Source organism: Pan troglodytes, chromosome 20, assembly GCF_028858775.2.
Source record: "Pan troglodytes isolate AG18354 chromosome 20, NHGRI_mPanTro3-v2.0_pri, whole genome shotgun sequence".
In the NCBI taxonomy this organism is placed as follows: Eukaryota; Metazoa; Chordata; class Mammalia; order Primates; family Hominidae; genus Pan; species Pan troglodytes.
The window spans coordinates 39,326,789-39,344,082 of record NC_072418.2 but is presented as its reverse complement, the minus strand read 5'-3'; the positions used below and the strand labels follow the sequence as shown (position 1 = coordinate 39,344,082).

Below are 17,294 nucleotides of genomic sequence, written 5' to 3'. Positions count from 1 at the left end.
TCTATGCTGCATATACACAAGCATACATGTGTACATATATATTTTTTTCCTGTAAGAATAGGATTACACTACACTTGCTGTTTTGTAACCTACGTTTTTCACCTAATGTTATTTATTTTATGTCATTACATCAACAAATAAAGATATGTATCATTTTGTTTATGGTGAAAGTGTTTCCACTGTATGGATACACTATAGTTTACTTATTTATTTAATCTTCTTTCCTAGATATTGAAGTTTTCTTTAAATTCACTGTTCCATTGCCAACTGTGTCTCCATCATATACTCCGCACACATGTTAATATTTTGGATAGGGTCGGCTGGGCGCGGTGGCTCACGCCTGTAATCCCAGCACTTTGGGAGGCTCAGGCGGGCAGATCAGGAGGTCAGGAGATCGAGACCGTCCTGGCTAACACAGTGAAACCCTGTCTCTACTAAAAATACAAAAAATTAGCCAAGCGTGCTTGCAGGCGTCTGTAGTCCCAGCTACTCGGGAGGCTGAGGCAGAAGAATGGCGTGAACCAGGGAGGCAGAGATTGCAGTGAGCCGAGATCGCGCCACTGCACTCCAGCCTGAGCGACAGAGCGAGACTCCGTCTCAAAAAAAAAAAAAAAAAAAAAATTTTGGATAGGGTTTCAGACTTGGAATTGCTTGATCAAGGGCATGTGTGGTTTAATTTCTGCTAATGTTGCCTTGTTGGAAGTTGACACCAGCAATAGCTTACTGCCTGTGTCCATTTCCTCACATCATGCCAGTGTGGAATATCATCCATCTTTTAAATCTTTGCCAAATTGATAACTATAAAATAGTATTTCCTTATTGCTTTTAACATTCATCCCCTTCATTACTAAGGAGGTTTAAGAATGTTTGATAGGTTGGCGGGCCACTTTATTATTTAGTGAATTTCCCATGTATATACCCTTTGCACATTTATCAAAAATTATTGCTATTTTTCTGAAAATTTATTTATTTTATTTTATGTATTTTTTTTTGTTTGAGATGGAGTCTCGCTCTGTCACCCAGGCTGGTGTCAGTGGCACGATCTTGGCTCACCGCAACCTCCGCCTCCTGGCTTCAAACAATTCTCATGCCTCAGCCTCCCGAGTAACTAGGATTACAGGTGCTCACCACCATACGCAGCTAACTTTTGTATTTTTAGTAGAAACAGGGCTTCTGTTGACCAGGCTGGTCTCTAACTCCTGGCCTCAGGTGATCCGCCCACCTTGACCTTCCAAAGTGCCAGGATTACAGGCCTGAGCCACTGTGCCCCGCCCCTTTTAAATATAAATCAGATTATGCCATTCCTTGGCTTTAAAAGTTTCGTATCTTCCTGTTTTCCTTAAGAAGAAAATCCAAAGTTCTTACAGTGGCTTACAAGCTCCTTGTGATCTGGCTTCTGGCTCTCTCTCTGACCCTCTTCCTCTCGCATGTTCCATCCCAGCTGCCCTTGTCTCCTTCCTCTTGTTGATCGAGGAAAGCCTGCTCCTGCCTTCAGACCCTTGCAATTGCCGCTCCTGGTGCAAGGCGTGCACTTCCCCAGATACCTGCATTTCTCACTCATCCATTCAGGCTATGCTTACCTGTCACCTTCTCAGACCACCCTCTCTTCCTCCAAAACTCCCTCTCCCCTTAATCTTCTTTGTTTTTATCTGTAGGACATTTGCCACCTGACATATATATATACATATGTTGTTGTTGTTGTTTGTGACAGAGTCTCACTCTGTTGCCCAGGCTGGAGTGCAGTGGCACAATATCAGCTCACTACAACCTCTTCCTCCTGGGTTCAAGTGATTCTCTCACCTCAGCCTCCTGAGTAGCTGGGATTACAGGCATGCGCCACCACACCCAGCTAATTTTTTGTATTTTTAGTAGAGACGGCATTTCACCATGTTGGCCAGGCTGGTCTAGAACTTCTGACCTCAAGTGATCCGTGTGCCTCACCCTCCCAAAGTGCTGGGATCACAGGCATGAGCCACTGTGCCTGGCCCCACCTGACATATAATTAGGAATATCAATATCATGTCTATGGCCATACCACCCTGAATACTCACATCTCATCTTTTTTCTTTTTTTTTTTTTCTTCAAATTTTTTGTAGAGATGGGGGTCTTACTTTGCTGCCCAGGCTGGTCTTGAGCTGCTGACCTCAAGTTATCCTCCTGCCTTGGTCCCTCAAAGTGCTGAGATGACAGGAGTGAGCTACTGTGCCCAGCCCTCAATCCCATCTATCTCCGTATGTCAGTGTTTGTTGGTTGTCTCTTCCCATAGGATGTGAGGTCCAGCCAGACACAATGGCCCACACCTGTAATCCCAGCACTTTGGGAGGCTGAAGTGGGCAGATCACTTGAGGCAGGAGTTGAAGACCAGCCTGGCCAACATGACGAGACCCCGTCTCTACAAAAGTTACAAACATTAGCAGAGCATGATGGTGCACGCTTGTAATTCCAGCTACTTGGGAGGCTGAGGCAAAATAATTGCTTGAACCCAGGAGGTGGAAGTTGCAGTGAGCCGAGAGCTCGTCAGTGCACTCCAGCCTGGGTGACAGAGCAAGATTTTGTCTCAAAAAAAACAAAAAAAAAACAAAAAACGGAATGTGAGATCAACTGGGACAGGGACTTGAATTATTTTCTTTCCTCATTCCTAGAACAGTGCCAGTTGACACAGGAGCCCAGTAAATATGAAAGAATTCTGACTTCCTTTTCTCTGCCTCCATATCTATCAGATGCCAGAGCCTGTTGATTTAATCTCATCTACATTTTGAATTCATCTCCCTCCTCCTCTTTTCTGCTGCCAGTGTCCTGGGTCAGGCCCTCTTCGTGCCTGAAAAAGTACAAGTACCTCTCAGTCAATCTTTCTGACTCCAAGGTTACACCTCTCCAAAATAACCTGGCCATATTGGTCCTGTCACTTCTGTCTTTAAATTCTTAGGTTGCCTTCCATTTCATTAATAAGTGAAAACCTACTTTTTCTTTCTTTTTTGTTTTGGAGAGAGAGTCTCACTCTGTTCCCCAGGCTGGAGTGCAATGGTGCGATCTCGGCTCACTGCAACCTCTGCCTCCTGAGTTCAAGCAATTCTCCCTGCCTCAACCTCCTGAGTAGCTGGGATTATAAGCGCCCACCACCATGCCAGCTAATTTTTGTATTTTTAGTAGAGACGCGGTTTCACCATGTTGGCCAGGCTGGTCTCAAACTCCTGATTTCAGGTAATCCACCTGCCTCGGCCTCCCAAAGTGCTGGGATTACAGGCTTGGGCACTGTGCCCGGCTGAAAACCTACCTTTTTTTAAAAATAGAGATGAGGGCTCACTATGTTACCCAGGGTGGTTTCAAATTCCTGAGCTTAAGCGATCGACACACCTCAGCTTCCCAAAGAACCTAACTTTTATGCATCAGCCTGTATTTATTGGTCACCTGTGTCCTCCAGACACTGTGGCAAGAGTGATGGTTAGAGTGATGATCAGACCCACTGGTCCTTGCCCTCATGGTTTTTTCATTCATACATCTTCATTTTCTTTTCTTTTTTTTTGAGACAGAATCTCACTCTGTGGCCCAGGCTGGAGTGGAGTGGTGTGATCTTGGCTCACTGCAACCTCCGCCTCCCAGGTTCGAGCAGTTCTCCCACCTCAGCCTCCCAAGTAGCTGGATACCGGCACGCACCACCATGCCTGGCTAATTTTTGTATTTTTAGTAGAGACGGGGTTTCACCATGTTGGCCAGGCTGGTCTCAAACTCCTGACCTCAGGTGATCGGCCCACCTCGGCCTCCCAAAGTGCTGGGATGACAGGCGTGAGCCACCACACCTGGCCTATACACCTTCATTTTCTGACCCCTGATGTCATCTCCAGCATTATCTGCCTCTAGATTCTAGAGCTAATTAAATTTAAATTAAATTAATTAAAATAAAATAAAAACTTTAGTTTCTCAGCCATACTAGCCACATTTTGTATGCTCAATAGCCATCCATGACTACAATATTTATAGCATAGATTTGAAGATTTCCATCATCACAGAACATTCTTTGGACAGCACTGGTCTAGACCTTTCTTCAAACTACACAACTCTTTCCAAATCATTCTTAGTCTCCCAAATACACCATTTGCTTTCAGTCCAGTGTTTTTGCCACTGCATTTCACTCTGCTCACAATATTCTCTGTCCCTTTTCTGCCTATTAAACTTCCCTGAGGTTTCAGAACCCAATTCCTATTCTACATTTTACAGAAAAGTTTTCTTGACACCATCCCCATTGATTAAGTTAGTCTTCCTTAGCTGGGCTCGGTGGCTCACACCTGTAACCCCAGCACTTTCGGAGGCCGAGGTGGGCAGATCAGTTGAGCTCAGGAGTTCAAGACCAGCCTGGCCAACATGGCAAAACCCAATCTGTACCAAAAATGCAAAAATTAGCCAGGCGTGGTGGTGCATGCCTATGGTCCTAGCTACTTGGGAGGCCGAGGTGGGAGGATCGCTTGAGTATGGGAGGCAGAGGTTGCAGTGATCCGAGATTGTGCCACTGCACTCCAGCCTTGGTGACAGAGTGAAACCCCATTTCAAAAAAAAAAAAAAAAAGTATTTCTTTTGACACACCCCCTACAGGAAGCTTCTTGGACCTCTAATTAGATCAGATTTAATACCCTTGTTAGGCCAGGCACGGTAGCTCATACCCTGCTAACCCCAACACTTTGGGAGGCCAAGGTGGGCGGATCACCTGAGGTGAGGAGTTCAAGACCAGCCTGGCCAACATGGTAAAACCGCATCTCTACTAAAAATACAAAAAATCAGCCGGGCGTAGTGGCGTGCGCCTGTACTCCTAGCTACTCGTGAGGTTGAGGCGGGAGAATCGCTTGAACCTGGGAGGCAGAGGTTGCGGTGAGCTGAGATCACACCTCTGCACTCCAGCCTGGGCAACAGAGTGAGACCCTGTCTCAAAAGGAAAAAAAGAACCCTCCTTAAAACTCTGACTTCTCATTCCCTTGAGATGTATACCATTCACAGGACTTCGGACTCAGCAACTGCCAGCCTCACAGTCAATGGGGAAGTGATGTTCTGCAGAAAAGCAGTAGATGGTCAGAAGGTAGTGAGTTATCTCCATTGATTGTTCACAGTCAGTTATGAATTGAACTCCTTGTTCTATTCTTCCCCCTCTTCTCACTACTGTACTTGTCTTTTTTTTTTTTTTTTTTTGAGACAGAGTTTTGTTTTTATTGCCTAGGCTGGAGTGCAATGGTGCGATCTCGGCTCACCACAACCTCTGCCTCCCGGGTTCAAGCGATTCTCCTGCCTCAGCCTCCCGAGTAGCTGGGATTACAGGAATGCGCCACCACGCCCCGCTAATTTTTTGTACTTTTAGTTGAGATGGGGTTTCTCCACGTTGGTTAGGCTGGTCTCGAACTCCCGACCTCAGGTGATCCACCCGCCTTGGCCTCCCAAAGTGCTGGGATTGCAGGTGTGAGCCACCGCGCCCAGCTGTCTAGTTCTAAAAAAGAATGAAAGCAGTAGGGAGGGCTCAGATGAGAAATAAAGAGTGCTGGGCCAAGAGGCTTCTAGAAATTGAGTTCCCACGGAGGGCAGTACTCTGGATGTGCGGGTATGCAAGCAAGATGCCTGTGTTACTGAGGCTTTCTTGCTCCTGTCTGGTGAGTATAGCTGGGGCTGGAGACATTGACAGAGCCTATGGTATGCATGGTGTAGTCCCATTTTGGACTTGGAAGGAGGAAGTGGAGCCAGTGAGATGCCCAGGAGGTTTTGCCTGTTGAGCCCAGAGAAGCTAGAAGACTTCGTTTAGGGATGTCTTTTACTCAAGATTTGGCCTGCATAGATGGTCTGTGTTCCTAGCCTGATGGTGCTGTCCTCATCCTTAGGGGTCAAGTGAGTGAGTCTGAGTCGTGAGATCCTTGCTGTAATTTGGAGCAGGTGGGAGCCTTCTAGGCCCCATCTAGGGCCAAGTTTAGCATCACTAAGATGGGGGACTGTGTCAGCTGTAATCCCTCCCTTGGTGGTGCCTGGGTTCTGTGTCAGTGCTGGAGCACATCTGCCTTGAAACCATTTTTCTGCTTTTGGGTTCCTTACTTTTTAGGAAGGGACTGGGTTTTCTTAACTCTGCAGTTTGTTGTTGTTGTTGTTGTTGTTTTGTTTTTTGTTTGTTTGTTTTGAGATCGAGTCTCGCTCTGTCGCCCAGGCTGGAGGGCAGTGGTGCAGTCTTGGCTCACTGCAACCTCTACCTTTCAGGTTTAAGCAATTCCTGTGCCTCAGCCTCCCAAGGTGCTGGGATTACAGGCGTGAGCCACCATGCCTGGCCAACTCTGTAGTTCTTAATGTTAGTTCTTGTGTGGTAGGACATGGAGAGGTGGGAGAAGCAGATCCGAGACATTGGAAGTACAATTCTTTTAAGCTCATCTATTTGGGAGTGCTGAGGCAAGCTCGGTTTATCAGAGGTTACCCCATCTCCCCCCATTTTGCTTTTTCAGGACTCTGCACTTGTCCAAGAGAAGAATCCAGAGAAATCAGAGCAGGTCAAATAGTTCTAAAAGCCATGGCCCAGGTATGTTGAAATTCCTTCGATCCTTAGAATGATCTGTCTTCCTGCCAGATTATATGGACACTGCGTTCTTTATCCTGGAACTTCCCTGTATCCTTCTCACAGTTGGTCCATTCCAGGAGATGAGTAATGGTGCCCAAGTCCCTCGGTGGCCATCTCCTCTCCAGCACTGTCCACGTGTCTGTAGTCCTCTTAGCAGAGCATAGGCTGGGCGTGGTGGCACATGCCTGTAATCTCAGCACTTTAGGAGGCTGAGGTGGGCGGATCGCTTGAGGCCAGGAGTTCGAGACCAGCCTGGACAACATGGTGAAACCCCGTCTCTACTAAAAATACAAAAATTAGCTGGGCATGGTACCACACACCTGTAGTCCCAGCTACTCAGGAGGCTGAGGCAGGAGAATCGTTTGAACCCAGGAGATGGAGGTTGTAGGGAGCCAAGATTTCCCCACTGCACTCCACCCTGGGAGACAGAGCGAGACTCTGTCTAAATAAATAAATGCTCTTAGCAGAGCACCAGTACAGTAGAAATACCTTCTCTTGAGAGAAATATGAGAGTCTCCCTTATCATAACTGTGGTTGAATGGGGCCAAAGATGAAATAAAGTAGTTTCATCTTTTCCATTGTCTTGGGTGGTTTCTTTCTTCTGTGTTTTTGTTTTGTTTCGTTTTTTGAGACAGGGTCTCGCTCTGTCACCCAGACTGGAGCACAGTGGTGCAGTCATGGCTCACTGCAGCCTCAATCTCCTGGGCTCAAGCAATCCTCCCACCTCAGCCTCCCAAGTAGCTAGGACCAGAGCCACATGCCACCACTACCAGCTAATTTTTAAAGTTTTTGTAGAGACCAGGTCTCACTGTGTTGCCCAGACTGGTCTCAAACTCCGGGGCTCAATCGGTTAGCCTCCTAGTACTGGGATTACAGGCATGAGCCACTGCTTTATTCTTTATTCTATTTTTAAATGTCACTCCCTCTTTAAAAAGTCACAAGACACTTAATACCGTCAAATATATATATATTTATATGGCTGGGTGCAGTGGTGGTGGGTGCCTATAATCCCAGCTACTTGAGAGGCTGAGGTAGGAGAATCACTTTAACCTAGGAGGCCGAGGTTGTCATAAGCAGAGATCACGCCACTGCACTCCGGCTTGGGCGACACAGCGAGACTCTGTCTCAGAAAATATATACATAGGCTGGGTGTGGTGGCTCCTGCCTGTAATCCCAGCACTTTGGGAGGCTGAGGCGAGTGGATCACGAGGTCAAGAGATCAAGACCATCCTGGCCAACATGGTGAAACCCCGTCTCTACTAAAAATACAGAAATTAGCTGGGTGCAGTGGCAGGTGTCTATAGTCCCAGCTACTCGGGAGGCTGAGGCAGGAGAATCGCTTGAACCTAGGAGGCAGAGGTTGCAGTGAGCCGAGATTACGCCACTGCACTCCAGCCTGGGTGACAGAGTGAGACTCCATCTCAAAAAAAAAAAAAAATCCAACTTTCTTTTAGTTGGCCAGTCATTAAAGATATTTACAAAAATGTAAAACAATACCACTAAATTTTTTGATTTTGACAATAGAGTTATGTTTCATAAAATGTATGTTACTGATATTAACAGGTAACAGGTTTATTTGTTGTTAAAATATTTTTAAAATTTCTCAGCTGGATGCAGTGTCTGATACCTGTAATCCCAGCACTTTGGGAGGCTGAGGCAGACAGATCACCTGAGGTCAGGAGTTCGAGACCAGCCTGACCAACATGATGAAACTCTGTCTGTACTGAAAATACAAAAATTAGCCGGGCATGATGGCGCATGTCTATAATTCCAGCTGCTCAGGAGACTGAGGCATGAGAATCGCTTGAACCTGGGAGGCAGAGGTTGCAGTGAGCCAAGATTGCATCACTGCACTCCAGACTGGCTGATAGAATGAGACTCTGTCTCAAAAAAAAAAAAAATTATATTTCTTTCTTTTAATTTCTAAGGTGGGAAAATGTTGATAGATATAACCATCATTAAGAAAAGTTCTGGCCAGGCCCAGTGGCTCACCCTGTAATTTCAGCACTTTGGGAGGCTGAGGTAGGAGGATCGCTTGAGACCAGGAGTTCAAGACCAGCTGGGGTGAGACCCCATCTCTACAAACAAAAATTTAAATTTAAATTTTAAAACACAAAGTTAGGCATGGTGGCTCATGCCTGTAATCCCAGCACTTTGGGAGGCCAAGGCAGGTGAATTACCTGAGCTCAGGAATACAAGACCAGCCTGCACAACATGGGAAAACCCTCTCTCTACAAAAGATATGTATATACGAAAGTTAGCCAGGTGCAGTGGCATGCCACCTGTAGTCCCAGCTACTCAGGAGGCTCAGACAGGAGAATCTCTTGAGCCTGGGAGGCAGAAGTGCAGTGAGCCGAGATCACGCCACTGCACTGCAGCCTGGGTGACAGAGTTAGACCCTGTCTCAAAAAAAAAAAAAAAAAAAAAAAAAAGAGAAAGAAAGAAATTCATTTAAAAGGGTGTTATGTTTTACCCATTATCAGGGTGTTTGCAATAGAAGCCCACAGCCTTCTCTCTCCACATAGACATGGTAGGAGTTGTAGTGATTGGTGTTGGTCTCTGTATGTGGTAACATCTGTTTTGTGAGACCTTTAGGAAGGGGGCTGTGATTGGGAACTTCAGTGACGGAACACTCTTCAGTCTTGCAAGGATATGTATGAGAGATGAATAACCATAAAATGGTCCATTTTGAGGTTGAACATATGTGTTGGTTGTGGGCCACATTTATGTAACTCAGGTATACCCTCCGTCAGCTTTCTGGTTTCAGGAGCAAGGAAAGGTGGACAGTGAAGGAATGTGAATATTAGCAAGCGTATAATAAACCCTGAAGATTTTACACATCTTGTGTTTTTAAATTTTTTTAATTTTTAATTTTTGTCAGTACATGGTATATATATTTATGGAGTACATGAGATGTTGTGATACAGGCATGCAGTGTGAAATAAGCACATCATGAAGAATGGGGTATCCAACCCCTCAAGCATTTATCCTTTGAGTTACAAACAATCCAGTTACACTCTTTATGTTAAAATGTACATTTAGGCTGGGCATGGTGGCTCACGCCTGTAATCCCAGCACTTTGGGAGGCCAAGGCAGGTGGATCACTTGAGATCAGGAGTTCAAGACCAGCCTGGCCAACATCAGGAAACCCCATCTCTACTAAAAAATACAAAAATTAGCTGGGCGTGGTGGTGGGCGCCTATAATCCCAGCTACTCTGGAGACTGAGGCAGGAGAATGACTTGAATCCCAGAGCAGAGGTTGCAGTGAGCCGAGATCATGCCACTGCACTCCAGCCTGGATGACAAAGCAAAACTCCATCTCAAAAAAAAAATGTACAATTAAGTTCTTATTGACTATAGTCACCCTGTTGTGCTATCAAATAGTAGGTCTTATTCTTTCTATTTTTTGTACCCATTAACCATCCCCACCTCCCACTCAGCCTCCCTCTACCCTTCCCAGCCTTCAGTAATCATCCTTCTACTCTCTATGACCATGAGTTGAATTGTTTTGATTTTTAGATCCACAAATAAGTGAGAACATGCAGTTTGTCTCTCTGTGCCTGGCTTACTTCATGCAGCATAATAACCTCCAGTTCCATTCATGTTGCAGATGACCAGATCTCATTCTTTTTGTGGCTAAATAGTACTCTATTGTGTATATGTACCACATTTTCTTTATCCATTCATCTGTTGACAGACACTTGGGTTGATTCCAAATCTTGGCTATTGTGGACAGTGCTGCAGCAAACATGGAGTGCAGATATCTCTTCGATATACTGATTTCCTTTCTTTCTTTCTTTTTTTTTTTTTAAACGGAATTTCATTCTTGTTGCCCATGCCGGCAGTGGTGCAACCTCTGCCTCCCGGGTTCAAGCGATTCTCCTGCCTCAGCCTCCCAAGTAGCTGGGATTACAGGCGCACGCTACCACGCCCAGCTAATTTTTTGTATTTTTAGTAGAAGTGGGGTTTCACCATGTTGGCCAGGCTGGTCTCGAACTCTTGACCTCAGGTGATCTGCCTGCCTTGGCCTCCCAAAGTGATGAGATTACAGGCGTGAGCCACCACGCCTGGCCTACTGATTTCCTTTCTTTTGGGTAGATACCCAGCAGTGGTATCGCTGGACCACAAGGTAGCTCCATTTTTAGTTTTTTGAGGAACCTCCAAATTGTTCTGCATAGTGATTTTACTGATTTACATTCCCAACAAAGTGTACAAGGGTTCCCTTCTGTTCACGTCTTCACTAGCATTTGTTATTGCCTCTCTTTTAGATATAAGCCACTTTAACATACACATCTTAATTAAGCTAAGTGCACGAAAATAATGGAATCGACGTATCTTACAAGACATAACATACGATATTATGCAACCAATAACAGTCTCTGTCTTTCTGCCTGCCTGCCCTCCTTTCTAACTTCCTTCTCTCTTCCTTCTTTCATTCTTATTTATTTATTTATATTGTTTTTGAGATGGGGTCTTGCTCTGTCGCCCAGGCTGGAGTGCAGTGGCGCAATCTCAGCTCACTGCAACCTCCACCTCGCAGGTTCAAGCGATTCTCCTGCCTCAGCCTCCCTAGTAGCTGGGACTACAGGCACGCACCATCATGCCCAGCTAATTTCTTTTTTGGGGGTTTTGTTGTTGTTGTTGTTGTTGTTGTTTTTGAGACAGAGTCTCGCTCTGTCACCCAGGCTGGAGTGCAGTGGCACAATCTCAGCTCACTGCAACCTCTGCCTCCGGGGTTCAAGTTATTATCTTGCCTCAGCCTCCCAAGTAGCTGGGATTACAGGTGTGCACTACCACGCCTGGCTAATTTTTTGTAGTTTTAGTAGAGACAGGGTTTTGCCATGTTGACCAGGCTGGACTTCTTTTTTTTTTTTTTAAACAGAGTTTCACTCTTGTTGCCCAGGCTAGAGTGTGGTGGCACAAACTCAGCACACTGCAACCTCTGCCTCCCGGGTTCAAGCAATTCTCCTGCCTCAGCCCCTCAAGTACCTGGATTACAGGCACCTGCCACCACGCGCAGCTAATTTTTTGTATTTAGTAGAGACAGGATTTCGCCATGTTGGCCAGGCTGTTCTCGAACTCCTGACCTCAGGTGATTCACCCACCTCAGCCTCCCAAAGTGCTGGAATTACCACCGTGCCCAGCTGGCAGGCTGGTCTTGAACTCCTGGCCTCAAGTGATCAACCCGTCTCAGCCTCCCAAAGTGCTGGGATTACAGGCATAAGCCACCACGCCCAGCCTGGACTCATTTTTGAAAGACATTAGATTTGCCAGGCCCAGGTTTGCTGTGTGTTTTGTGTATTTCACTATTTCGCTTATTTATGGGACCCCACTTAGCTCTTTCCTGATCATTCCCAGACCATGGAAGATAGAAGTGTCCTGCTGTCTGCAGATAGTTTTATCTGTAGCCACAGGAATGCTCAAGAATATATAGACCTCTAGTCATATAACTGTGCTTATTATACTTCCTTCATGCCACAGGCCTGCAGCTGTAGATTCTGTCATGCTTCATTACCTCCTTCCTCCAGTACCCTTCTTCATCTCCTCCAATGTCCTTGGCCGAGTGCAGTGGCTCAGGCCTGTAATCCCAGTGCTTTGGGAGGCTGAGGCAGGAGGATCACTTGAGACCAGGAGTTTGAGGCCAGCCTGGGTAACATAGTGAGATTCTGTCTCTACCAAACAAAATATTAAAAATCAAAATTAGGCTGGGTGCATCCCAACACTTTGGGAGGCCAAGGTGGGCGTATCATGAGGTCAGGAGTTCAAGATTGACTAACATGGTGAAACCCCATCTCTACTAAAAATATAAAAATTAGCCAAGTGTGGCGGCGCACACCTGTAATCCCGGCTACTCAGGAGGCTGAAGCAGAAGAATTGCTTGAACCCAGGAGGAAGAGGTTGCAGTGAGCCAAGATCGTGCCACTGCACTCCAACCTGGGTGACAGAGTGAGACTCTGTCTCAAAAAAAAAAAAATATTCTTCATCTTCTCATTAAGATATTTCCTGGATAAATTAGCTTGTCAAAACCTGACCCTACTCATCAATTTTAACCTCATTTAAAATGGGTCAGGTGGGCTGGGCACGGGGCTCACGCCTGTAATCCCAGCACTTTGGGAGGCTGAGGCGGGCAGATCACGAGGTCAGGAGATCGAGACCAGCCTGACCAACATGATGAAACCCCTTCTCTACTAAAAATACAAAAAATTAGCCGGGCACAGTGGCACGCGCCTATGGTCTCAGCTATTCGGGAGGCTGAGGCAGGAGAATTGCTTGAACCTGGGAGGCAGAGATTGCAGTAAGCTGAGATCGCGCCACTGCACTCCAGCCTGGGCGACAGAGCGAGACTCTTTCTCAAAAAAAAAAAAAAAAAAAAAGGACAGGTGGCCAAGCACAGTGGCTCACGCCAGTAATCCCAGTACTGTGGGAGGCCGAGGGGGGCCGATCCCTTGAGGTCAGGAGTTCACAACCAGCCTGGCCAACATGGTGAAACCCCTTCTCTATTAAAAATACAAAAATTAGGGGCCAGGCATGGTGGCTCATGCCTGTAATCCCAGCACCTTAGGAGACAGAGGCAGGTAGATCACCTGAGGTCAGGTGTTCAAGACCAGCCTGGTCAACGTGGTGAAACCTTGTCTCCACTAAAAATACAAAAATTAGCCAGGAGTGGTGGCATGCACCTGTAATCCCAGTTACTCGGGAAGCTGAGGCAGGAGAATCGCTTGAACCCAGGAGGTGGAGGTTGCAGTGAGCCGAGATTATGCCACTGCACTCCAGCCTGGGCGACAAAGTGAGACTCCGTCTCAAAAAATAAAAAATAAAAAAATTAGCCGGGCGTGGTGGCATGCACCTGTAATCCCAGCTACTTGGGAGGCTGAGGCAGGAGAATCACTTGAACCTGGGAGACAGAGGTTGCAGTGAGCTGAAATCATGCCACTGCACTGGGGCCTGGGCAACAGAGACTCCATCTCAAAAAACAAAACAAAACAAAAACAGAACAAAACAAAATAGGACAAGACAGGCACTGCGGCTCAACCTTTAATCCCAGCGCTTTGGAAGGCCAAGGTGGGAGGATTGCTTGAGCCTAGAAGTTTGAGACCAGCCTGGACAATACAGCAAGACCCCACCTCTACAAAAAACAATAAAAAAAATAGCTTAGTATGGTGACATGTGCCTGTAGTCCCAGTCACTTGGGAAGCTGAGGTGGGAGGATTGCTTGAGCTCAGGAATTTGAGGCAGCAGTGAGCCATGATTGCACCACTGCACTCCAGCCTGGGTGACAGAGTAAGACTCTGTGTCTTAAAAAAATAGGGCCAGGCACAGTGGCCCACACCTATAATCCCAGCACTTTGGTAGGTCGAGGTGGGTGGATCACTTGAGTCCAGGAATTCAAGACCAGCCTGGACAACATAGTGAGACCCCATCTCTACAAAAAATAAAAAAATAGCTGGGTGTGGTGGTACACACCTTTAGTGCCAGCTACTTCGGAGGCTGAGGCAGGGGGATAGCTTGAGCTGGGAGGTCAAGGCTCCAGTGAGCCGCGATTGTGCCACCACACTCCAGCCTGGGTGACAGAGTGAGACCCTGTCTCAAAAAAAAAAAAGGTGGGGGGGCATCCAGTCATTATGTGCCTCCTAATGGGATGCTACAGGAAGTACACATCACCATCCCTGACATGTTAATGCCCTTCCCTCAAAAATGGAATTCAGACCCCCAGATCTGACTACCATTTCACAGGGAATATGGAAATAAAGCACCTGTGAAACTATACCACAAAGTTGCAATCCACCAAATCCAGAAGGCAGGAACTCTGCTAATTCAAATGTTTCTTTTTCTTTTTTCTTTTTTTTTTTTTTTTTGAGACAGAGTTTTGCTCTTGTTGCCCAGGCTGGAGTGCAATGTCGTGATCTCAGCTTACTGAAGCCTCTGCCTCCGCCTCCCAGGTTCAAGCGATTCTCCTCCCTCAGCCTCTTGAGTAGCTGGGATTACAGGCATGCACCACCACACCTGGCTAATTTTGTATTTTTAGTAGAGACGGGGTTTCTCCATGGTGGTCAGGCTGATCTCAAACTCCCGACCTCAGGTGATCCGCCTGCCTCAGAGAAACCCCATCTCTACTAAAATACAAAAATTAGCTGAGTGTGGTGGCGGGTGCCTGTAATCCCAGCTACTTGGGAGTTTGAGGCAGGAGAATCACTTGAACCCGGGAGGCAGAGGTTGCAGTGACCCAAGATCGCGCCATTGCACTCCAGCCTGGGCAACAAGAGTGAAACTCCGTCTCAAAAAAAAAAAAAATCACATTTGGTAAGTACTGAATTTGTTAATTTAGAAAAATCACTGCTGGGCACAGTGGCTTATGCCTGTAATACCAGCACTTTGGGAGGCCCAGGTGGAAGGATCGCTTGAGCCCAGGAACTCAAGACCAGCCTGGGCAACATAGTGAGGCCCCCCTCTCTACAAATAATATAAAGATTAGCTGGGCATGGTGGCGCACGCACACTGTGGTCCCAGTTACTTGGGAGGCTGAGATGGGAGGATTGCTTGAGCTGAGGTCGAGGCTGCAGTGAGCCATGAACAGACCACTGTACTCCAGCCTGGGTGACTGGTCTTAAAAAAAAAAATTGAGGCCAGGTGCAGTGGCTCATGCTTATAATCCCAACACTTTGGGAGGCCAAGTCAGGCAGATCACTTGAGGCCAAGAGTTTGAGACCAGCCTGGCCAACATGGAGGAACCTTGTCTCTACTAAAAATACAAAAAGCATTTGCTGGGCGTGGTAGCGGGCGCCTGTAACCCAGCTACTTGGGAGGCTGAGGCAGGAGAATTGCTTGAACCTGGGAGGCAGAGGTTGCAGTGAGCCACTGCACTCCATTCCGCTGCACTGCACTGCACTCCACGCACCACTGCACTCCACGCACCACTGCACTCCAGCCTGGGCAACAGAGTGAGACTTGGTCTCAAAAAAAAAAAAAAAGAGACCAGGCGTGGTGGCTCATGCCTGTAATCCCAGCACTTTGGGAGGCCGAGGCGGATGGATCACCTGAGGTCAGGAGTCTGAGACCAGCCTGACCAACATGGAGAAACCCCATCTCTACTAAAAATACAAAATGAGCCAGGTGTGGTGGCACATGCCTGTAATCCCAGCTACTTGGGAGGCTGAGGCAGAAGAATCGCTTGAACCCAGGAGGCGGAGGTTGTGGTGAGCTGAGATCGTGCCATTGCACTCTAGCCTGGGCAACAAGAGCAAAACTCTGTCTCAAAAAAAAAAAAAAAAAAAGAAAAAAATGGAAAACACTGGGGCAATTAGAATTTAATCTGTTGACTGGGAAATTATTGATACTTTTATTAAGTATGATAATGATATTCTGATTATTACGTGTTTTTCTAAGAGAAGTTGTTGATAATCTGTTGGATACTAAAGTATCTGTGGGTGAAGTATTATGATGTTTGGCATGTGGGATTTGCCTCACAGTACATGGGGAATAAAAGATAGAAGGGAAGAGATAAAACAGGGTACACCTTGTTAACTGTTGAAGCAGACTGATGCATATGGGGGGGCCATTACTGTACACTATTCTCTGTACTTTTGTGCATCTTGAAAATTTTCAGAATAAATGAAAAAAGTTTCTTAATGTACACTAATGCGTGGGTTTATTGTTTCAGGGACTGGTGACATTCAGGGACGTGGCCATAGAGTTCTCTCTGGAAGAATGGAAGTGCCTGGAACCTGCTCAGAGGGACTTGTACAGGGAGGTGACTCTGGAGAACTTTGGTCACTTGGCCTCACTAGGTAAGGAGATTGTATCACACGGGCCAGACGGAAAGCAAGGCAACAGGGACTACAACCATGGGGTGCCATTTCCATCTCTGCCTAAATGGGTGAGGAGAGGAAACTGTCACAGGAGACGCTACAAACTACAGCCATAGAGAGAGGCCCGGCCAGCAATAGCTGTAGCTACTTCCAGAGCTCCTGGGTCAAAGGAGGGAGAGAGGAGGGTAAGAAATGCCTAGTGCTCTCTCTCCTCCTGTCCGCTGATCTCCAGCTGATGCTTTCTGTCTGCCAAAGCCAATGAGAAGCCATAGGGCATGGGTAATGCAGTCCTTACGGTGAGCTGTCGGGATCCCAGAGCTGGGCACAGAACAAGGCCAGGAGCATCAAGGAATAGATTGGAGGGGAAGGAGGGGGTTCATGGAGAGTGATCACCACACATTTACTCCACATAATTCAGGACTACCCTTCTGGAATTTCTGGTTTCTTCATTATGAATTTCTAGGGCAACTTACAAGTTTCTGACTGAATTTCTGGTGACTGAAAAATTGTTTTGTGCTTTGTGGAACTAGAAACAAGTCATTCCGCTGGGCAGCTCGGTCTTCCTATCCTTTGGACAACCTTCCACCTACCTTGTGATTGCGTCTTTTCCATGGTGACCAGGGAACTGGGTTTGGATTTTGGAGCGGTCTGATCACACCCCATTTCTTTTCCTGTAAACAGGACTCTCCATTTCTAAGCCTGATGTCGTCTCCTTATTGGAGCAAGGGAAAGAGCCCTGGATGATTGCAAATGATGTGACAGGACCATGGTGCCCAGGTGAGCGAGGGCCGATTTCGACAGGGGAAGGTCCCTGGATGAGTCGACTGACAGGAGTAACTTGAGTTACTGTGGGAAGTTCCCTCAAAGCCCTACTGTGGAAGAAAGGCCTGAAACGTGAAGATGTGGCGAGTAAAGA

At 46.7% G+C, this 17,294-nt stretch overlaps 1 protein-coding gene across 6 annotated transcripts in view; it reads left to right on the top strand.

Moving 5' to 3' along the window:
• ZNF565 (zinc finger protein 565) overlaps nt 1-17,294 on the top strand; it is a 70,172-nt gene that overhangs the window by 41,071 nt on the left and 11,807 nt on the right. For 4 of the 6 annotated variants that reach the window (XM_016934053.4, XM_054672434.2, XM_009435362.4 and 1 more), the window contains 3 exon segments: nt 6,459-6,532; nt 16,231-16,357; nt 17,060-17,155. In XM_016934053.4, the coding sequence (XP_016789542.1) occupies nt 6,459-6,532; nt 16,231-16,357; nt 17,060-17,155 (297 nt within the window). 6 annotated transcript variants of the gene reach the window in all.